Source organism: Rhipicephalus sanguineus, chromosome 5 (assembly GCF_013339695.2).
Source record: "Rhipicephalus sanguineus isolate Rsan-2018 chromosome 5, BIME_Rsan_1.4, whole genome shotgun sequence".
Taxonomy (NCBI): domain Eukaryota; kingdom Metazoa; phylum Arthropoda; class Arachnida; order Ixodida; family Ixodidae; genus Rhipicephalus; species Rhipicephalus sanguineus.
In genome coordinates this window covers 16,198,250-16,222,372 of record NC_051180.1, presented here as the reverse complement: position 1 = coordinate 16,222,372, position 24,123 = coordinate 16,198,250, and the positions used below count along the sequence as shown (strand labels likewise).

The 24,123-nt window shown below is 48.8% G+C and overlaps 1 protein-coding gene across 1 annotated transcript in view; it reads left to right on the top strand.

The window, feature by feature from the left end:
* The window catches only part of LOC119393283 (protein c-ets-1-A-like), a 191,830-nt gene that overhangs the window by 77,338 nt on the left and 90,369 nt on the right, over positions 1-24,123 (top strand). Inside the window, 1 exon segment of the mRNA XM_037660217.2 lies at positions 1,698-1,893. Within this exon segment, the coding sequence (XP_037516145.1) occupies positions 1,698-1,893 (196 nt within the window).

Sequence of the window (24,123 nt, the reverse complement as noted above, 5' to 3'; positions counted from 1 at the left end):
GCCTTGCACAAGAGCGAACCCAAGTCGTCGTGGTGCCAGCGAGGGACGACGCTGAGGTCGTTGGTATGGTGGCGAGCGAGCAGAACAAGGAGCAACCTGTCGCGCCGTGGGAAAAAAGAAGAGTGCACCCACCGCCTCCCTGCACCTTCTTCCCGTCGTTTCTCGATACGCGAGAGTCAACAAGATCGTGGGATCGTGGAAACCTTACACTACTCCGGAGCAGCACCTTACCCTCCCCTCTGCGGCTTTGGCAGACGCGCTGGCGTTAACCGCACATATATCGTTCAGACTTCGCGATGGAAAGCAAAGAGCAAAGAAAGATGCTCTCCAAGACAAATGGCGGGGACCTACTTCATATTTTGCTGCGGATGATAACGAAGGAAAGACAATGAATCACCAAGGAGGTGGCATGAATGCAACGTCGCGTACACATTCATCTCTAGATAACGCGTCCGATGTACCGTCGAGTGGACATTATTTTCGATGGAAACATTTTGCCTTCCCCACTTCGCGCTTCTTATTCGTTTTATTTTCCGGCTTCGCCGGCTCATTTTGTTTACATTTTATTCGGTTAAGGCTGGAAGATGGATACGACGGCGAGAATGATGAGAGGCGAGCCTGCAGTCGTTCTGTTGTCCTGCGCACGAACATCCAGAGTGACGCGTGCATGTGCTGTGCTTGAGCGTCCGTGTCGCTATCGAATGCTTGATGGATGTCTCCTCAGAGTCTTGTTTTAGCGAGCGATGCTTCGTTCGGCGCTTGCGTCGTAATAAATGGCTTTCTTTCGACAGTCAGCCACTCTATAGGCCAGGTATGGGAAAGACAAACCGCGAAGGAAGGAGCTTGCTGAGACTACCGTGCGCTATGACGGCTCGCACCTTGGACTGTTGTCTTTCGCGCTGAGAGGAGTAAAATGTTTGCCGTTTTACAAGCAGGAACGAAACGGGGTTTCTAACAGCACGATGACCGCACATGTTTGGTGATAAATGTATAGGGAATGAAAAAAAATTATAATAATACAAAACAGGGTTTGTTTCCAGATAAACGCTGGATCAGACATGAGAAAAATGGAGGCCATCGAAACATGCGGTGTAACCATCTCGAGCGCGAATCATCCCGCTCGTATAGCGCATATGTACCGTTAGTTGCAAGCGTCATCGTGCAGGGTGTTAAACGTTTTTCATGGGGAAAGTCTTGCACCTGAACAAATTGTGTTCACGGGAACTGAGCAGAAACGTCATGCATGCCGTCATACTACCACCGTACAATTTTAATGAAAGGCAAGGTTCTCGAGTAAAACTTGAGTAAGACTTGTTGCTGGGCGAGTTGGTTGCAATTTATGGGGTACATTTTAGCGCAAACTATGAAACAAAGCACGGGAAAAGAGTAGCTTCTGCGTAAATATCGCTATTTTGCCAGTGTCAGTATATATATAGTTGGCCCGCGCAAGGGGGGACCGTAACCTAAGCCGTGCCAGCTATGAAGTTCTCACAATTTTGCCGGCATCACTACTGCCACAGACAGGGTGAACAGCGACGTGCCTTTCTCCCAATGACGTCATTCATGACGTTTCTGCTCAGGTCACATGACCCCGAGTTGAGGTGCAAATAGACTCTGCCTTCTTCATAGAGGAGAGTCTTCATGGAATGTTCCTTTGCCGGCATGCATTGCAATGTGCGCGTGTTGCTTTCTCGCAGCAAATCAAGTTCCAGCTGGACCTTCCCACTCGAGGCGACCTGATGGGTGGCGAACCCGGCGGTGGAACCCTGATCGCGCCCGAGAACATTAAGCGCGAGCTGCCCGACGACCTCCCACCGTCGTCGGGCCCACGCTCCCTGGGATCCATGCAGAAGGTCCCCTCGCTCTCCGACCTCTCCGAAGAGAGCTCTCTCGGTGAGTAATGCCACTGGCAAAGCTATACGCAGGTGTGAATGGGCGCTTTTACCTGACAACTGGCTTACATCCGGGGGTATCAGTATTTTAAGAGAGATTTATCGCCGTCGCTGATGTTGGAGGTGAAGGTGACGCCATCCTTTTACGCGGCCTTCCAGCGTGCCACCATCGCTCATCGGACGGCACTTGGATAATTGTAAGCGCAGTCAGCAACTCGTGTTGCATGGATTCCCGAAATGATTGGCGTTACGTACAAATGGTTAGTGTCATCAAAAAAAAAGAAAAAAAGGCGAGGATATCTTCTACATGCCCATAAGGATCAGCGCCACAGGAAAGGGAGGAATAGAAGAGAGGAGAGATAGGAGTTGTAAAATGCAGTTAGTCTCGCAGTTTCTTACTCCAAGTACCGGTTTCGTCACGGTGAAGTTTTATTACGAAGAAGGGCGCAACAATGTAAGCGACTTTTCCGAATAATCAAGGGCGCCAGTGACAAATTTATGGAGTCGTCGTGCCCCCTCGTTAGCAGTTACTACGAATAGTCTTCGCAAGGAGGTGCCAGCATGGCGCGGTTGCATCATCGCGATGACACCGCAGAGCCGTTATTTACACCTCGCCGTGGCAAGTTGAGGCATAACCTCCACACACATTTTCTTTTCATTTCGGCAGAGTAAAGGAGCCCGACAACGCCAAGAAGTGCTCTGGCTGTCATCGGTTTCTGACTTTCGCTCTCGCTGTTTTGCTCTCAGTGTCAAAAGCGTGAAGCTAATAATAAAAAAAAAGAAAGAAAGAAAACGAATAGTAGCTGACGCGTTTGCGTTTTCCAGTGAACGGTTCTTTTTTTATCGCTATTTTTATTAGCAGCATTGCTGTAAGCTCGCGTTGCTGACGGCTCGAGAAACGTATACGTGCAGAGCTTGCGGCGCCTGGCAGGGCGAGCCAGCTAGATTATTCACGACATTGCAATCCTGATTCTGCATGGTATAACACGTCTCCTTACGCAATATGCGCTTAAGATATGCCTGGGGGGTTCCTTGACCTTCCCTTGTAGACCCGTCTACACCAATATATCAATAATCTATTTATACTTTTCTTTAAATTGACAGCGCGAACACTTTAGTAGTTACATGATTATTAGACGTGCTTCTCGCCCACTATATCCGTCTACTTAAATAACGGGTGAGCGGCGCCTTTAGGAGTGGCCAATGGGCATTAGTGCATAAATAATAGCTCAGAACTGAACTATCTAATCATGAAATTTCTTGGTCCGTATAAAAAATGCATGAAACGTTTGAAGAGTATATCTCAAAACCACGCTTAACTGTTGCACTTCTGGCAAGCCCCCTCAAGTATATAATAAGGAAAATCTATGCATTCAAAAGTCACGAGCGCATCTCTGCCTCAGTGTCTGCCTTTTCTGTGAAACGGCGCGTGATTACTATCTTCTTTCTGAAACTGTTCCTTCGACAATTTCTACAAAGAGTGAAAGAAAACGGACGAGAACGCGAGCAAAGGCAAGAGCACCGACTCGACGCGGCGGCAACCTGTGCGTTGCACCCAGATTGCTCATTCTATACTCGCGGACAACTTTTCTTGGCAATGAAGCGAAGGCTACAGAGCCACAATGCACGTATACTACCGCTAATGAATGTAGTCCCATAGTTTCCTCCGCATTTTCTGCGTGAGATATATAAAATACTCCTTCATTTTGTACATGTAGCTTTTTGAGACGGAACGCAGCGCACACAAGCGAGATATTTGTATTTCGTTTACTTTATACGTTGTCACCTTGCGTTTTTGCGTGTGTGAAAAAAGTCGCGCCTTTTACCCGTACCTTAGACGCTAAGCAGCGTTTGCGTCGAAGAGCAACGCTAGCCATCACTTTCCACGGCGTTACGAGACGCGCGCCAAACCGGACTACTTCGCGTAGCAGTACATGTGCAGACGCTTCGCCCCCGTAGCTTTCCCTTCATTGCCAAGAAATGTTGTCCGCAAGTATAGCATCGTACGATATATACACTCCGTACCACCGTTGCATGGCGGCGTTCGTTTTCCTTGAAGGAAAAGAAGAACGTTCGAATGGCGTACGATTCGAAACTCTCGCGAAGCTTGATTGGCGGTTGTACGGAGTGTGACATCATGGCTGACGTCGACCCTCGTGCGTGTCCTTCAGAGTATCCGTGTGGTTCACGAGCGTGTCATCCGTTTCGCCAGCAAAGGGCTTTTCCGACCTCTCATGTTTGTTGTTGAATTCCGCTCGCACTCGCTATATACTCGAGTGGTTTCCACGCTAAGCGGCATGCGCGCAGGCTTTCTATGATCACAAACAGGAATGATGACAGTGAAACGATGACATTACTGTAGATAAACTGCTCAGGAAGGCGTGGTTTTTGCTATCAATAGACACCGATTCTCGTTAATCGCGATGAACCATATGACGTCCCATTACGCTGTTTTCTTTGGTAGCGGCAACGAGTCTGAGGGCCAGTTTCACTGAGCGTTTAGTCTGAAATAAGGAAAGAGATATAAAACTCTTGGAAGTGTATCTGTATTGTACTGTTTCGATGAGTTATTAACGACATCAAACGATCTTTGTTTCTGATGCGCGAATACATGCAATACGAAGCATAACTGAGGTTCAAAGAACGGGCTTGCCGTCACCTTTCTCGTTATGCGCAATTCCATTCGTGACACAAATAGAGGCAAATAACAAATAGACAGTTAATAAGACCGCGTTCACTACCATTTATAGCGATAACGGAGCGCGTTTTGGATGTGGCGCTATAGATCGCAAGTAGAGATCTGTTTAACGAGCGCGCATCTTCGTGTTTGATGTTTCTTTTGGCATGCAGCCACAGGTTTCATCATTGATTATCATCTCGTTTTTTTTTCTTTATTTCGCGCTCGTGTAACAACATCTTTCTGTAATCTATTATCCATAGCTGTCATCGTGTTTTGCATTCAGAGCAAAATAGTAATTGCTTCGCAAGCAAGGTTAGTTCCGTGCAGTGGTTTGCGTACAATGATTCAACCCTCAACAAAAGAAAACTACCTCATTTTTTTCTTTCAGAGAGCATGTGTGCGTCTCACACACCAGTGCTATACGCATTCCTGCATTGATCGAAACCACAATTACACGATCGAGGACCGGCTGCCTATAGTTCTGTCTATCCAGTACGTTGTCTACCCAGTACGATGTATTGATTAGCATATATATTTTTAAAAACGACAAAAATGCGGAGTCTAACTTTGTTTTTGGTCGGCCAGAGAACGAGCGGCTCGTTTTAAAAACTTCAACGTAAAAATGGCGACAGAATTATAGTATTTGCGGATGTATAATGCCCGCAAGCTATAGGCTTAAGAGGACTATATAGATGAAGGGTCAGGGAAGACACGGACACAGCGAGAACGCTGACAGAACAAGCGTGTTATTAGCGCAAGAAATAAGGCGTTCATCCGCGAGCAAACAAGTATTCGGACGTGCCCAGCCTTCGTAATATACACTGCGATCAACTGTATATAGCGAGGAAGACAAAACGCGCAGGTATGAGCGCGTGAGAGCTGAAGCCGGATTGCCTTGTGCGCGAAGGGCAGCTAGCGAGCCATCCTCGCGATGCATATAATGCTCGTCGCTTGCTGCTCGAGTGCGAGGAGGAATTGAACGGACAGTGAACTCTCCTTCTCAGAACGCTTGCCTTGAACGCTTCTCGTTCCCAAACCCGCTTCACTCTGCATGTATGAGTGAAGTTCTCTTCACTCGTACGGGAGAGATGACCGTTAATTGGCGTGCTCGGTGCACGGATGTTTGAGGAAATGAGTGCCGCATTTTCGAGCTGTATATGACACTCGCGCAAGCGACAGCCATCTGCCAGGCTCTTTACATGAGCGTTCAAAGGAGCTGATGTAAAATTTCATGTGGCACGCAATTAATGTGGCAGGGGGGTATAACCGCTGGGATTACAGCGCGAAACTGTATACGGATAAAACGAGCTGCACTGCGTGGTAGAGTGAACTCAAGGACAATGCATGCTCGTTCACTTGTAGAGCAGTGTTATGGGGTAAATACTGCGGCTTGAAAGCTTAATAACTGCCGGGGTTTAACGTCCCAAAACCACGATATGATTATGAGAGACGCCGTAGTGGAGGGCTCCGGAAATTTCGACCACCTGGGGCTCTTTAAGGTGAACCTAAATCTAAGTACACGGGCCTCTATAGCATTTCGCCTCCATCAAAATGCGGCCGCTGCGGTCGGGATTCAACCCCGCGACCTCCAGGTCAGGAGTCCAGCACCATAACCACTAGAGCACCGTGGCAGGTTGGAAAGTTTCTGTGGTCGTCAATGCAGGTATTTGAGTAAATCAAGAAACTAAGCACTTCTTAAGTACATCCATTATTCTACACCTGCAACCTGTGGGCAGTATTTTGTGATGTAATATACTACACTATAGCCTCTCTCGCTTCTCTCTCTTATGTAAGTTTAGGGATAGCCTGGAATTCAATTTTTAGACGTATAAAGCTTCCAGATGGTCTACACATGAAGTTGTGGTTGGCCCAGTGAGCTCATGTGCCTTTACATGCACTTTCGCATTCTTTCCTCCTCTCTCGCTCACGTCACTGCCAGGGCGTCATATTATCTAACATCTCTGCTAAAAAAGTAGTCGCGATGAGAGAGGCGCACGTCCTGTTCGTATACTCAGAATTACGGATTTCTCCCTCGCAAAAAAGAAAAAGAAGAAAAAAAGGTATAGTTGCGACACTTGTAAGCAAACTCGCATGCGACCGCCTGCGCTGTTCAGATAAGAATAGCTTCACCGAAACCTGAAAGCGAGAGAGTTGCACTTCCAGAGCTGGGAAAGTCGCACGTGCTATCAGAGAGGGACAGATTCTGAAGACGTCCGTTCCATTCATATGAGCATCAAGCCCCTAAGGGCCTTCGGTCGGCGTAAATGCCAGAAATTCCGTTGGGCAGTGTGCATGCTTAATATATACCGCTTGGTCACCGAGCCATACTGCTGGCAGCCTGCCGGGTTTTTCCGCACATCATGAGTGTGCACGCGCGCATTTCGGAGTTGTCTTTATAAGTGATTTTAATTCGCCTCCTTGCCATGTTATATATTTCATTTTATTTAAGTTCTTTCTTAATTTCTAACCTCTTCCAAGAGTCCTTTCTTAAATGCCTCACTTGTGTCCGTATGCGTTCATTCGTTCGCAAGAATTTTCAAATAGAAAATACTTATACTGTGGTTCTCGATTTTTGCGGAATTCCACATGGTTTGCGTATGTTGATTGGTTTCGCACTTTTCCTCCTAAACTTCATCATACCGTTATTTGATTCACTCACTACGCGGGGACCACTGTGTATTTCCTTCGATTTCACGTACCGCTGTTTGCCGAGCTCGAGGGCGCGGGTTCGATTCCCGGCCACAGCGGCCGCATATGTATGGAGGCGAAATGCGGGATAACTCTCGCGTGCTTAGATTTAGGCTTGGCTAAGGAACACCAGGCGACCCAAGTTAATCCGCAGTCCTCCCCTACGACATGCCTCATAATAATATCGTGGTTATACCACGGAACCCTAGCAATTTATTATTACGTAACGATGTTTCACATAGCTACACAGACGACGGCTGCAGTGTGGTACCACAGCTGCCACACGAAGCGTTGGAAGAGTCGTGGCTGAAAGTGGCGTGATTTTGGGCGTGGAACAAGTCGCGCTGCGCGGGCGCTTTTCCACAGATGCACGAACGGCGCACATGCTGCCACCATGCTGTGAAAAGCGAGGCATGAGAAAAGCCACACGGTTTCGGAATTTTAAGGCGATGCTCTCGGGACAGCCGTCGCCCTTGTGCGTGAGTGTGGTGCGCCGCGAACCGACGACTGCAGAGTATAGCGGCTGTAGCTCCGAGACGTGCCAGCGAGTTCGTTGCACAACGGTTCGGCGGCGCTTTTGCTGACTCGCGCTGCGATGGAGGCCTTGGGAGAGCTTGTCTTTCGCCACTAAAGCACGTCGTAATATACGGCGGCGCATGGGTGTACAGCGCTGAGGATCTTTCTTTTCTCGAGGCTGGTGGCCTTTTAGCGGAGCTTGCATTTCAGGTTGGTCCTTGCGTGAAGCGTAACAAAGAGAGACTGAGGCAGCGAGCGAGCGACGTGCGATCTTGCGCGCGGAATAGTACGAGCTAGCGAAAACAAGAAGCACTGCAATATAGGGCCAAGACCTGCTAACTGTACATTTGCGGAAGGTTTTACAGAGTAACAGGAACGCTGTACTGCGCACGGTTTCCATGACAACACAAAGTAGACTGACACGTGCCATTAGCGCTTGTAGCGCACTAACTGCACGCTATAGTATACTTGCTTCATATTTCTGTTGGCAATCGTTCTTAAGAACATTGCACCTAAACAGACAATGTAAAGGAGCAAGTTTTATTTGCTCTCCTCCACCTCTTTTTGTAGTTCCAACAAGTTTGGTCGGAACGGAGTTTGGCGAAATGCTAAAACATAGGGGCAGAGAGAGGTACCTGCTGTGCTCCTCCCTTCTTTTTTCCCCTCGGTTACTATAACAGTAGGACAGACTGTTCGGCTAGATTGTCTTGAATTTTAACAAAGTCCTTGCCTGCCTCATCTTTGTGACCGTCTCAATTTGCGCAATAAAAAAGATATTAGATCATTTCACCAGACTACGTCGCCCACGTGGAAACAGTAAACTTCTCTATACATCTCTATATTTTACCAAGAACTAGTGCAACACTGCTAGTTGGCCTTTTTCAGTATTCCGGACCCCTGGCAGAGCGAGCGTGCCACAGCCGGCGGCCATTTCATGGAAATGTAGCCGCCTCGCGCCGGGCTCTTATCGGCCGAGCAGCTTTGCCTCCCGTCTGTATCGGTGAGGCCCTCTCAGCGCGCTGCAGACTTTGCCCTCCCCGCCTCGCGCCTGGTTTTCTCCGTGCGGACTCGGCTTCGTCGAGTGGTCGTGCAAGCTCGCCGCCCATGTTTATTCGGCACGCGATGCTGAGTCGAACGCTGTTGCACCGTCCTCTCGACCGGCGCACGCGTACGTGTAGCGAGCGGCATAGTCTACGACGAGCCTTCTGGAACCTCGTGGCGAGGTGGTCGAGAAGGATCGAAGCGCAACAGACAATCCTCTTGGCTTATGTAGTACCTACTCAGCTACAGGCTAACACGTCATACGAGGTTATAATAGTAAACTGGTTAGTGCCTGCTTCGTATTGTTTGCGCTCCATCTCTTTGTTCTCTGGAAGTTTGCCGACCAGCTGGACATGGTCGTCCTGGCGGAGGAATATCTGTGTGTCTTTGTGTAGCCTGTAATAAAGTATTTTCCCTCTCTCTTGCCATCTTGACTGCGAGGACCAGTGCGGGCTTATCCGGCGGGCTTCAGATATTGCGTGGTTAGCGGCGGTCCTGGACTAAGGATTCCTCTCAGCGAGGACCACCACCTAAACCCTACAGAATAAGTGCTCTCTCTCTCTCTTCAGTCTAGTTCAATGTTACTGTCGGTTACATAGTCTTGCGCACCGGAGGGAGGGCGGGGGGGGGGGGGCGGTTGCCCCCTGAGTCACCTAAGAGGGGTGGGGCGCAAAGTCTGTCCCATGGCTTGACTTAGTATTGGGGGGGGGGGGGGGGCTGCGATGAACTTTCGCCCCCCCCCCCCTGTTGAGGAACCCAGTGCGCGTCTATGGTCATTTAATAGCGACAATATCATTGACGTAGATCGGAAAGCAACACCACATGTTGTAGCTCATGGATTGACAATTAAGTATGGCAAATGGCTATGACGTTCTTATACAACAGGAGATACTGCCTGTTGCTAGACGTTTATGACCTGCGTGGAAGACGAAAAAGAGAGAGAGAGAAATCACTTGCACGAACAATGTAGGTACCGTTCGAGCAAAACAGCTAGACCATTAGCTGCTCGTGTTGTGTCTGAAAGAGAAACCCGCCTTGTCCGCCTACGTGAACCGGATCCGTTATCTGGTCCGTATCGTGGGTGTTCCGTTGTCTAGCCGCCAGTTGGCGCGCGCGCAGGCGCGTGAGCCGTGGAGATTCATTCTTTCGTGGCAACGAGAAAAGTGCTTGTCGTAGTAAACATCTTATCGGCAAGCCCGCCTACAGACAGGCGACGTGCGAGCGCTCGTCACTATCTGCGGTACCAGTCTCGGTTGCGCTGTCGGGACAGATTCGTTCTCACCTTGCGCTTATCGGCGTCGCCTACGTCAGTGTTTGCGATGCGAGTAAGCGCTTTCATTCACGTAAACGGCGCGTGATGGAAGAATGGCGAGAAGGGACGGTAGAAATTGTGCCTCGTTTATTTTTTTGTTACGCGCGAGGAAGGCTGGTTTTCGTCTGCAGGCGACACACTTTCTTCTCCTCTTTGTTATGGCGCCGGTCGGTCTAACTTTCCGCTCGTTGTTTGGAGGTTCGGATTGAGATAAGGGGGCTGTAAATGCCACGGCAGCAACCTTTACACTTAACTCCCACTTCGTTTCGTGTGTCAAACATCGAAACTGCCTGACCACTCGGCCCTGGAATGCGCGATTGGTGCGCGTGATCCGCATTATATATATATATATATATATATATATATATATATATATATGTGTGTGTGTGTGTGTGTGTGTGTGTGTGTGTGTGTGTGTGTGTGTGTGTGTGTGTGTGTGTGTGTGTGTGTGTGTATACGCTGGGCACGTTTAGATGTTGTAATGCAGGAACCACTGACGGAGTACGTTTCTAAATCGGATCTCAATGAAGTATACCGAGTACTTGCTGTTACTTGACTCAATCCACAAGTGTGATGAACAATGAATGATGTTCTGCTTCATCGATGTTCCTGCTGACGACCATACATCTGTTTCACTGTAACCGCCCCTATGTTCACTGTAAACTCCACCACCCCATCTTCCTCTATGTATGCCCGTCAAAGGTCTTTAGGGTAAGTGAATAAAAAAAGAACTACATCAGAGAGAGAGAGAGAGAGACGAAATGTGGGAGGGGGGAGCTCGATTCACTTAATTTCACTCGGTGCAGTTTTGAATGTTTAATGGAGACCGAGCCCCGTCAACAGTATATGGGCTTGGGGTAAGAGGTAGCCAACTCATTCTGCATGGACAAGGCAATGATGTCTGCACTCATTTACGAACTCCACGGCAAATCGAAAAAGGCCTGTTAATGGCCTGAATTTTTTTTTATCGCGGCCGCCGTGCGGGAAATCAGTGACATGGTCAAGTGGCGCGCATAATCCAACCTACTTATTCACGAAATTAGGTCCAGTACTAAAGAGACCGTGATTTTTCTGGCGGTCCATAGTCCGTATTACGACGCCTGCAACTTCCGCAGTAAAACGTCGTTTCTTGCATATTATTGTTACGAAATCATGCTTAGCGTTTGTAGGGTGCAACCTTTCTGAAGCCTCTTGTGTGTCATAGGTCTAATGCTAAAAAAAAGTACAAGGGCAAAGAAGCGTGCCACTTTAACCTAGTATACGCTAGGGCTGTCATGAGTAGTGAGTTAGTTTGTTAGTTATAGTGTTCCTACTCGCTTTTAGCAGGCGCACGAAGCAGCACCGTTTGTCATTCGCCGCGTCTGTGCTAGATGGCGCCGTACTACCACGCCACTGCGTGGTCTGCTTTGTGCTTGGTGAAGGACAAAGGCTTCACCAAAACGAGCATGCAGTATCTGAACCTTGCTAGCGCAAGTTCATCAGCGAGTACATGAAGCTGCGAGCAACATGGTACGTCGTGGGCACCGTGTCCTGTAGATTGAACCTGCTATCGCAGGGCCTTTCATTCGCAGTTTAACAATTGTTCTTTTTTTTTTCTTACTGTCCACTCTGAGCTGAGAGCATTCAAGTGTATGCAAACAAGTTTTTAAAGGTCCCAGCTGACCACTGTGTGACTGTATAACGTCCGGTATGGGACGTGCGTGTTACGCTGCAGCTAGAAGACTACGCCGCGTGCACTTCCACGGAGCGCCCGTGGCGGCGGGCGCGCCTGTTGCCTGACCGGATGTGCCAGTTTCCGCTGCACCGCAAGAGTTTCTCTGACCGCGCCGATTGTTTTCAGAGTCGCTCATTCAGAACGCGGCGCTTTCTGCGGCCGCTTCGGGGTCCTCCCGGAAATTCGGTGCCCCCGTCTTCCCCCCTCTTTCTTTTACGCTTACGATTGCTCCTTGCACTTGCGTCTCTCGCTCGCTATCTTTCTGTACCCCCTCACCCCCACCCCCCCTGTGACGTCAGCGCTCGCCAAGCTTTCCGTCTGCCTCCTTCCCAGCACGGCGTTCACGGTCGTGCTCTAGTGCGCTGTGAGTGCTTTTAGCGGCCAAGCCTTTTGTCGACGTTGTTTGTGGACGCCTGGACCCAGTGAACATGGGACAGGAAACGGGATAAGGCGATCTCGTGTGCGTAAGACTCGTGGCTACTACGGCAGATCACGCGGGAGAGACGCGCACTTGAGAAAGCGGCTTTAGGCGCCGCCTGGTCAGTGGCTTGTTTACGTTTCCTTCCTCGTAATACTCGGTTCCGCATCGGCTACTTTCTTTGGTCGATTGGGACAAGATGGAATGACCACAGTGTACTCCGAGTAAAAGAGACGCTGGCTGCAGACGAGGAAGCCGTATGATGAGCAGTAAGCTTCCTCCTCAACTTAAATTAGTGGAAAATTTAGAAACCTAGTTACAGCTAACGAATTCTCTCGTCCTGTGGCTATCCCCTCCCACACGGCATGGAGGAAGGACAACTACGTGTTTGTATACTTCGCTTCTTTGAATATTGTTTTCCTTGACCGACATTACCCCCCCCGCCCCCCCGTTTATTTTCTCTTTCCGCGCAAGTTAGTTCTCTCCCGCTCTCTTCTCGATGATTTTGTAGAACCAGACAAAACCACCGATGTTTAGGGCACATGTAAAGACTCTACTTATAGAGACTCACTACTTTTCCTTTCTATCTTCTTTAATTGTGTTGATTTCAGCACACCAATGTCTCTTTTAGAGGTTATTTCATTACTGTATACATTCAAGCGACATACTGTAGGCTATCCTGAAGTTATTCCAGTTTTACGTAACAAAATTTGCAGTTTCAGGTTGCTGCTACCACTGCTACTGTTGACAGGAGCAGTAAATACAATAAATTTATTTTTGTAGAACCTACCAGTTTGATAGAGCACGGGCTTTATTAAATAATTTGCCTGTATTTAAACTGTCGCGTCATCCACTTTTTCTGCTCTCTATCTGGTGCCTCTTCACCTATCTACCGTTGCGCGACAAGGAAATCCGCCATAAGCCAATTAGCTTCATCACTTATCTTATCCGACGATGATTATTGCATCCATCGTATCTGGCGCATTCGCCGAGCAATTAAGGCGTTCCTACGCTGAACAGGAGGGCGTAGCATTGCCGCAACCAGTGAACAACGCATCGACGGTCACATAAGCAATGACCTTTTTCTGTCCTGGCAGTGAATGGTCGTATTCCGTTAATCCGCCCGACACTCCTCTTTGATCGTGGACGCAGCTGCTGATTGGGTCAGGACACACTTTAGAACGTGCGGATGTGTACTATCAAGACCCCAATCATGCATTTAGCCCAGAAAGCGAAAACAGCCGTTCCGCTTTCACCTGAACGGAAGCGCCTGCTCGCGTCCTCGTCTACAATACCTGCTTCCGGCCTAACCACCGCACATTCGTCAAGATCAGTCCCTAGTGGCGCCTTACGAAAAATACGCCACCAATACTTCTTTCGCACGGCTCCACGTACGGAAGAACCGTTAAAATGAGCGCTTTAGGTGGCTACTTTACGCGGAGAGAAGGTGCGCCTGCGAGGAGGCACACACAAAAGAAACGACGGTCCGTTACTGCTGCTACAGTGGCTACTGCTGCGTGCAATAATGGAGCGGCCACCGGCGTCTCTTCCTTTCGACCAGCCCTCCCTCACTACAGAGTCGTGCTTTTCTTAGAGCCATCGGAGAACGGCGGGAGAGCAGAACTTTCTAAGCCGGACGCGCTGATCGCTCCGAAAAGCTGCTGAGGCGGCTGCCCGGAAGCGCTGAAGTGGATTTGGCTTCACACGGTGAAGGCATCCCCGCACTGTCCCTTGTTATAGTACACAGCGAGCCCCTGTTGTTGTTGACCGTTCGTAGCAAGGAGGCATGTTCGCTCCCGTTACACGGTTAGCTTTCTATATCACGATACAAAACGCGGAGGTTTCGCTGGTTGCGGTGTGAACGCCCGGTGGCTCCTCTCGTTGGTATCTACCTCTGCCAGTTCTGGACGTTGCGAATTCACAGCCGAGCCTTCAGGAGAAGCGGGGGCGTCAAGGGACCGATGCTGGGCGTGGGCCGTGCGTGTACCGGATACGGAGCTCCTTGAAACACCGCTTCCGGCGTCACGGAAGCGTGTCGTATGCGGCCCGCGCATTTTCCCTTATTCGCAGCCTTCATTTCATCGCCGCTCCTGTAACAAGGTGCTAGCCAAAGGTTACGTTGGGCAACGTTGGACTTTTGGGGATTGCGTGCTATATGTTAGCCGTTAGCTCCACCCCGACTTGACAGTACTTGTTCATTGTTCGGAGACGACCACCTGGATGTGAACATGGTTACTCCTCTCAGAGGCTTCACGCTTTCACAGGTGCTGGTGTTCGTGTTGCGTAGCAGTCTCGTCATTTTATGCCACATGTCATTCATATCGATTAAAAACGGACAAGCTAACCTGTTATAGTTATGTGAATGAATAAATAAATCCGGCCTCCATAAGGATAACAGTTAGGTTCAGATCAAGGGATAGAGGTGAATTGGGTAAGGCAAAGGAAGAGGAAAATGGCTTCAGGCGCGTAACACTCAGTCTATTAGGCTGAGTTCCAGCACCGAGGCCCACGGAAATCGGATGACTCGTCCGGTGTCACCGGCTTGAGTTGACCACACTTGGCGCGTGGATGCATGGCCACAGGTCTTAAAGGGGTCATGAACCACTTTTCCAAGTAATGATCTAATGGCCTCAGTATCGGAGTGTACTGCCTCCCGAATCGATTGCCGCAAAAATTTCTCGAATCCGTCAAGAATCAGCGGAGTTACGGGGGTTTGGCGCACGCTCCCAGCGCTTTCTTTCTTTTCTCGTGCCGACGAGCGCACTGGAAGCTAGACAGGGAGGGATGGCATGGGGGAAAGAAGTTACGCCAGCGCGCGTCATGAAACGCGATCGCTCTCCCGCTGTGATTCGCTTGCGCGAGTGCGGCTACCATGTACTGAGGAGTGCGGCGCCGGCAAGTGGCGGCACCCCGCGGCAAGAAGCGCATCTGATCCGAACGCCGCTCTCGATTTACGTCGGCTATCGACCAATAAGCATGCTATGTCTCTTGCGACGTACAGCGGATTGACGCCCCGCCCACCGACGAGAGTGAGAACCGGCCTCTGTTTGAAAAGAGGGTGCCTGGGGAAACGGCAACTTCGCGCTCCGCTTGTGGCCATTACGCGGCGCGCACGACTGTAATATTTGGCAGAGCAGTTCATAGCCGTGTCAGCTTTCCGCAGGATGTGTTTTTTCAATCAGCCCAAGGGGTGCTTCATGACCCCTTTAAGTAATGTGCAGAACCCACAATGGTCAGGACTACACGGATTAACTAGAAACCGCGAGCACCATGATTTGGTCAACTTAAAAATGGCGTTGGTATTGGAGCTAATCGTGGCGCTATTCGTGGCGCTGTTCGAGCACTGCACCTAATTTAACGTATACGGTTTTGGCAAATGCCAAAGAGAGGCAATGATGCTCAATGTTTCCTATCCTCAATAATCTTCATATAGAAAACATGCATTATTGCTTGAGGTCGTATTTGGTTGTTTTGATTTAGAAAACATTATCGCGCTTGCATTCAAGTGTGGTGCGCAGGGAATCATTTTGTTGTCCCATCCAGTGCTTGGCATGAATAAACATATGCCATAAAAAGTCACGTAAGGAAAGAACTGTAAGGAAAAAAAAGTTACTTGAAATATTACCTTTGCTTTGAAACAATGTCGGCTCATGAAGAAAGACTCGCCGATAATTCATCGTATGTTGTACTCTATGACATTCAGTAAGGTGCACTGACGCTAGGTAATGAAGACGAGCAGTTATTTACAAATATTCATCGCCATTACAAATATTCAGCAGCAGTTGCCCACTTTTCACTCGATACGTTTTGACATGCAAATATTCAACTATTAACAAAGCATCATCTATCATCTGATGATGGATATCGCGGAGAACATATCTCTAGTCACCAACGAATTTTCATCTCTACCATTCGCTCACACAATTCGCGTCTCTAAATCGAGAATGCTGAGAAAGGCAATGCGTTATTATAAGTGGCCTGGTTTTCTCCACAACGTGCTTATACGTTTGCTGATTTCACCTTAGTAGGTATACGTCGGATATAGAGTGGACCATCACAAGCAGCTGCTTCGCCACTTACAATGTTGACGCAATCAACGGTCTGAGTGCCGTCCTGTTTGGACGGCTGGTGCGAAGCTCGCAGAGAATGAATGACGCTGCTGATAACGCGGACTTGCGCATCTGTAGCCGCCCTCCAACAGCAGCCCCCTTTCCGCGTAATCTTTGCCCTTTACGCCATTCCCGTTTTAGAGTTTATCTTATCTCTGCCCTGTAGCTCCAACGACGGCAAACGTATACGTGTCCAGCACCTATATGCAGGCGACCGCTTGGAACAGTCGATTTTCTGGCTCGAAATATGAAAGGCGTCATTAATCATACAGAACCGGCTCACGGAGAACTCCTTTTCTTTTATTCTTCCTATTTGGCGAACGGCGCCATTTAATAACATTCCAAGGATCGCGGCAAAGTGCATGTTTCAAGATAGAATACGTAGCATGTTTGTGGATACGAATCGAGTCCACTTTACCTCCTGGCCCTCTCCTCTTGGCATGCATCCTTTTTTTTTTTTTTTCTCCTCGGACGCAGCTCTCTCGCGTTTCGTTCATCCACTTGTCAGGCGATGCTATACTGTTCACTATTTCTGAGTACTGAAAAACTCCTGAAAGACCGATTCAGCGCCATTAAGTGACCCTGTGAAAGCGTCGAGCCAGCTTGAGCTTCTAATGTGGAGGTTACGCCAAACATACGCCAAACATGCGCTAATCTTATACAAAGAAAAGTAATCATAATACGGTGACATGCGAGACGAGGTTCAACGACAACCACTGTGGCACACACACGAAAAATATATAAAAAAAAATCACAGAGTCCCTAATGCATTCGCCTAAGACGTACGACTCAAAGGCGAAAGCCATGTTTTCTTTTCTTCTCACTCGATGTAGTAATCCTCCGCCATCCCCCTCCGAAAGTTTTTTGCACCTTACCTGATTTTGCATTGCCTCCGTGATCGGGCCACCTTTGACCAAGCGACGATGTCTTGTGATGACGTCAATATGTGACGTCATGATGTCGTCTTGTCGTGACGTCCTTACGTGATGAGTTTTTTTTTTAATCACTCGCGTTGACGCCGCCGATGGGCAATTTTCGCGCTTGATGAGGCATCTAAGGCTTTCGCCTTAACAACCTCGGTATATTACGTTTTGATGTGCAGCACCACTACAGATGCAGTGCTAACTGTTAGTGTGGACGTGGGTGAGGGCGCTACGCTGCAGACGCCGTTATGAATCGAAAGAACTTTCTGCAGTCGCGTAGTGTAGTTGTGTATACGATAATCGACGATGGCGCAAGGCACCCAAGGCTCTCTATATTTACGCGCAAACCGTGAGCAGACAGCCCGCGGCCTCGAAGCACAGCGCTGCTAACAAAGCTCGCGCATTATGCCAGGCTCGCGAACTGCTGCCGCTCTTCTCGAAAGCCAGCGAGCGTGTTGTTATTCCTGGAGCCTCCATGGTACCAGCACCAGCTCGGAGCTTTCATTGAGGCTGGCTCATTAAGCCTCAGGCTTCGCCTGAATGGAGAAAACCAGTGGAGGGATCGGACGAGGTTTCCCTTGTGGTAAAACGCATCTCGTTCTCGCGGCTTGCCGGCGGGTTTCGGATAGCGCTGGCTTTTTCTTTCTTTTAGTAATTTTTTTTTTCGAGATTTCACGGCTGTTCGCCGCAAAAGCTGACTCGGCCCGGCACCATTGCGGCCTTCCGCGGCTTGTCTGCAAAATAAACACGCCGCAGCTGTGCTGCTCTCTGGGAGCATAGTTCAAGGGACGGCATACAAATAGAAGTCTATATATCTCCTCCTCGCGCGCGGCACTGCCTCTCGCCCGAGTCCTCGCTTTGTGAGCATATTTTTATTATTTTCTCTCTCTCTCTCCCTTTCGGCCTTTGTTTCTTGTCCGCAAGGGTTGTGGAAGAAAAAAAGAATGTCTACAGATTTGCTTACAGAGCCAGCGGTTCCACTTTTCCCGCTGAGTCCGCACAGCCCTTTCTCTCCGCCGCCGCTGGTCTGTGGTTTCCCTTTCCTGGATGCTCTCGTCGCTCTAGTTCTCCCTCCTTTCTTTTCCTTCTCCTAACTCGCTCTCTCAGTTCCTCTCTCTCATGCTTGCCTCCTTGCCATTATTTCCTTCTCTCAAGTGTTGTTCGCGGCTCACTGGGCAGATGGCGCTAGCAGTCGCGTGCGTTGATTCGCGAGCATGTTTTCTTCCGCGAATGGGCCGTCGCGCGGGCGCGACTTATAACGAAGATTCAGCCGCATTGCGTAGCTATTCTGTAGCCTCAAATTGAGAGGGAGGTTGGGGGAGGGGAGCATTTTGTGTCAGCTACACCTTGCGCTTAATTAGGAAAGTTCAATGATTTGTGTCGTGTAAGTGCGTTTGTAGAAGAAAGTTCACCATGCGGCATTACGTGCGTTATGCAAGACGTCATAATAGCTTTATCGCGTTGAGCGATTTTCCTTTTCATCGTTTCTTTCTGTTGCGATTACCTGGGGCACCAAAAGCTACGGAAGGGTATTTTTCACATTCTTTCCACGATCCATATTCTCTAATCTGACTAATTCGCCCATTGTTTCTCCCACCCCTCTCAACTGTTCTGAAGTGATATCGACTAGCCTCCCGCATGCGATTTCGCATATCTCGTGTTATAGGCAGGTAATAATACATATCTTTTCCAGTCGATCGTGCGAGTGCTTATCACAGCAAATGCTAAATTCGGCAGTTGCGTAAAAAATGTTATCTTTCATTCCAACCTACCCATCTCATTAAGTTTCGGTACTGAAGGTGACTCTCGCTTGCATTCTTGTAGGAGGAGGAGTTTGTAAATTGGCTCTGTGTCTAGAAAAAACGATGTTCAGATATATATAGATACACAGCCGACCTTCGGATACGCCATGCGATAATGTCAACAGAGTGCGGTGCACGCAACACTGTGTGATAACCGATCTGAGTCAGCATTCACTTATCTCGCACAGAGGCTCGCAGTGGCGAGGCTACGCCGGAACAGGCTGGCCCTTGTACGAAACGCCGGCACGCACGTGCTGAGCCTGCCGAAGGTTATTTACACCTATAACAATAAGAAAAGCTATCAGTGGTGGAATATTTACGCTGTGAGACTATGCTTCGGATATCGGCAACATTGTCACCATCCGCATTTTACTTTAGATCTTTATCTGCACCGGAAAGCGGTGCTGAGGCAAAGTTTTTAATGCGGCACAGTACGACTCAGATATTGTAACAAGAACATCATCCGAAACTGAAGCGAATTCACATGCACTTGTTGATTTAGAAAACCTCTCATTTGTGTTGGAACTTAATGCTGGGCTAGTTGTTTTTGCATAGTGGGTATGGTAACAGCGCTGCTAAGACAGGGACAGAGTCAATCGCCTATTTTGTTTGTTGTCGTTCGCATCTGTCTTCCAGATTGCACTAAGTCACCATGGGTCAGCATCTTTTATCTGCATAAGCATCAACCCCAGCGCATGCTCTATCTTACTTTAATCCATGTGACACGTTACCCTTTCGACACTGCCGTTCGCTTAAGTTCATTTTCGTTATAGCTGGACCGCTTGCATCACACCTGTACAATTCCGGATACCGTCACCGACGCACGTGTTCTAGATAACTGTCATTTTCCTCCTCGTTGTCCTCAAGCTGTACATTGCCGATTAAATGCCGCTGTCCCGGATACAGTAACGCCATCCCGCGGGCGAAGTGCGAAACGTTGAGAGAGAGTGCGCCTCTTCTCCTCCGCACTTCCGGGCTTCTCCCTCACTTCCTGCCGGAGCCCATTATTCTATTGCTATCTGCTTTTCATATTCCCCCCCCTCCGCAGTCGTCAGTTGTGCATTTATTCCCTTTTAGTTTCGGTATCTGTTGGGCTCAGTTTAAGGTTTATTTATTCAAGTTTGTGTTTGCGCGCGCTTGTGTGTGTTTGTGTGTGTGCGACCGATCGTCTTGTGCACCCTTGGCCGGCAGCCTTTCTTCTTGCTCTCTCATCTTTCTATTCATTTTTCCCATTCACCCAGCTTAGGGTAGCCAACCAGACACACTTCTGGTTAACTTCTCGCCCCTGCCTTCTGCCTGTCTGATTCCTTCCCTCGCCCTTCTTTGCACGCTTTCTCGTCTTTTCTTTATTTTCCTCAAATTTCTGTTGTCAAGCTTACATAAATTCTGTCCGTTAGGGCTGTGCTTCTGAAATAAAGAAAGACTCTGTGCTAATTCTGCCAACCATTGCCGTAAAAGCAAGGGGTATTAATCATCCATATCATTCCCCGTGACGGTTAATTTGAAGAGTAATTATTCATTCACACGAAATGGGGGTAAGTGGTAAGCGTCACTCTAGTAGTCTTGTAATTCACCGGTGCATGGCTGTCAGAGCTGCGAGCGAACGCGGTTTAGTTTACACGGCGCGAATTCCTCTTAGCTTGTCAGTTCGCTTCATGTATGGTCTCTTTTCCTTTTTTCCTCAGCCTTTCTGTTTTCTTTATAATTACCGTCAATGCTGGCTTCTTACGTCAACCGGCTTGGCGTCAGCGTCGCCTCTCACTGTCAGCAGAGGCAGGAGGGGGGCGAGGGGGGGGGTTACTGCTGACTCGCTCGTCAGACGACGGGCAGCAGCTTTCAAACTCGCTGTTCGCCACAGTCGAGCAGCCACGGCCTTGGAACCGTCTGTTCTCTCTGGCGAGCCCGACAGCTCGTAGAGAGATAGCCGCCGCAGCGCTTGCATCGTTGGGTAACAAGTGCGACAGCGGAGAGAAAGAAGAACAGCTCTTTTTTTTAATGAAAACAAACGCATGCAAAGTCCCGAAACGCTGCGGAGATAAACGCTAGCGGGCAGCAGAAATACAGGCACGAGCAACAAGTATACATACGCGAGCGCACGCAGCAGCAGCGAATTTTTTTTCAAGGGCAGACAAATTGTGACGCCGCCCATGCGTAGACATAACAAAAGGAAGGCTTCCCAGCCCGTCTCTTTCTTGGCACCTCTGCGCCCCTTCCTTCAAGTATTCGCCGTCATCAGTCATCGTCGCCAATTGCGAAAACTTTTTTTCGCACGTTTTCTGGGGCTCTTGTAGTTTGCCTCGTGCCGATGAGATTGTTTGTCCTACTTTCTCTCACACATTCAAGGTTGGGGTGTACTTGGTTCGTCCAAATGCATATCGAGTTTCATGAGAATGCTTGTTCGATGAAACGACATCTGAATGGGGTCTGAGAGCTCCTTGTCGCGCTGACCCAGCGTCGCCTCGCAGCTATATCTCGCGATGCATTCTTCAATGCTACTAGGGCAGGTACACGTAAAGTAATTGCATGTCGACAATTTAGTATACTGAGCGAAACATGAAGGACTGCGCGCAAAAAGACAAAAAAGCCTTACAGGGTCTCTTATGCCTTCGCCTAAGACGACTAGAAGGCGAAAGCCATCCGTTGTGGCTATTGTACCATGCACTTTATATTGCGGAACGCCGCGAGAACGAAATTAATGCGCAGCCCTCGCACCTCAAGCCACGAGGTGCGTGTGTGGCCATGTGACTTTAGGTAGAATGAGGTAAACGTTCTTTTTTTCAGTTGTTTTAGTCACGCTAACGCCATAAAACGAAGTGAACGCGCAAGTCGCGCGCCTCGAGCCTCACTTGAGACGAACGCCGCTCGGAATTTTTGCTTCACTCTGGCTTACTCTGCTTTTTTTTTACAAGGTCACGCTCAAGGTCTCTTTTACTTGACAGTTACTTGACATTTTCGCCTTAATAACGGAACACTAGCAAAAAGTTAATAATACTATCTGGGATTTAACGTCCCAAAACCAAGATATGATTATGAGAGACGCCGTAAGGGCTCCGGAAATTTCGACCACCTCGGGTTCTTTAACGTGCACCTAAATCTAAGTACACGGGCCTTTCTCGCCTACATCGAAAATGCAGCCGCCGCGGCCGGGATTCGATCCCGCGACTTTCGGGTCAACAGTCGAGCGCCATAAGCACTGTACCACCGTGGCGGGGCAATAGCAAGAAGTTACGGCAACGCTCGTGCACTCTGTGGAATGGTCGCCGATCTCATTTTGGTATGTACTCGAAGTGGTGGAATCAACCGTGGGTGGGAGTAATGCTGACTCCGTTTTCTTATTTGCTTATTCTTTAAAATTAATTTTAGTTAGCGTGCACATTAAATAAATTTGAGTGTTGCAGCTAAATCTGCAAGTACCTACTTAGTTGTTGTTTTTTTTCTCGGTAAGGCAGAGTGGTGGAAGTTGAATGAGCACATACATGCTGAACTCAACTTCGGTTCTCCACTCTCTGCCTTCATCTCTCGCTCTCGCGCTCTCTTTCTCTCTGTTGGTTCCCTACGCGTGGGCAGAAGAAAAAGATGATCACATAAGGTACACCTCCAGAATATGTCCTTTGACGGAGTCTTTGACAATGATTGACACAAATAATTATTATAAAAATGGCCTTGTTTACTCTGTCCTCGGCATTATCCTCTCTTCTTTCCGACTGCCTGCTAAGCCTGCAATTTAGCCCGTGTGCATCCACCGTCGAATCCCAGATCGCGAGCACGCTGTATGACGACTTGCTTATGGTTTTGCATTAACGCTTAAGCTTTTTAAAAGTTATTTCTATGCGTTTCCCAGGTTATTCGGTAAGAAGTTATTTGGCTTGAATTTCGGCATGTGTGGAATCATCAGTGTTTTGACGACTAAACGCGGCGACACTTATGTTCGTGTAGTGACCTTCGAAATGAGGTCACTGTGACCGGAGCCTGCTGCTCGTGTCAAGAGTTCAAACTTTCAGGGCCCTGATGGCAAACTCGGTTTTGTGCCGAAACGGCTAATTGAAAGCACATTTATGTAGAACCGCAGTGGTAGCGACTGCGTGGGTGACAGCTTTAACAGACTGTGATTGCCGATGGCTGATATCTGTGGCTTCATAATGTTTACCAGAAATGCGTGTGGTTAACCAAGCGCCAAGTCACCGCAGCCCCTTTGCGGTCTGGATAGGAGAGATAGAGAGCGGCACTCCTTTTGAGCTGGATACGAGCAAGCGCAGCGAGGTTGTGTGGGTCAAGGTCAAGTTTGACGAGCTGGCTCTCTAGCAGGAGGTCAGCGCTGCGGGAGAGCAGCGGTCACTACTTTGTTTGAGAGGCGGCTCCTTTCAAAACGGCCTGCAAGGGCGTTCTTGCAGGCATCGTGAGCACGCGCTTTCTTTCTTTCTTTCTTTCTTTCTTCCTTTCTTTCTTTCTTTCTTTCTTTCTTTCTTTCTTTCTTTCTTTCTTTCTTTCTTTCTTCTTTCTTTCTTCTTTCTTTCTTTCTTTCTTTCTTTCTTTCTTTCTTCATCTCTCGTCGACGATAGCGATCGAGCGGAGTGTTGGGGAAAATGAGAGCCCCACAGCAGAGAAACCATACCACGGAATCGACGCCAACATGTCTGCATGCTACGGCAGCCGATCTCTGTATATAAAAAACTCAAGTCCTTGCAACAACTATCCGTAAACTAATTGATGCAGACGCTTCGTTGTTAGTCAGTTGCTGGCCAGTGTCATCGCGTATCGCTCACTTTTCTTTGCGCGTCTCTCCCATCATTCTGTAACCTGCCAGTTGTCAGTCCGAGCGCATGCTTAGCTGATGACGTCACTAATTCGGAGCAGGCAGAGTCTATTGTGAGTTTATTCCACATCGTCATCGTCGCCGAACAGGAGCAATGGGTACAGCAGTGCGTCTCTCGTTTTCCGCCTCTTCAAACCCCCACGTAAGCTCCCACATGGAGACGATGTTCCGGCTCCGTTTGTTCTTTTTGTCCGTCGGAGAAGCCGGCCTCTGCG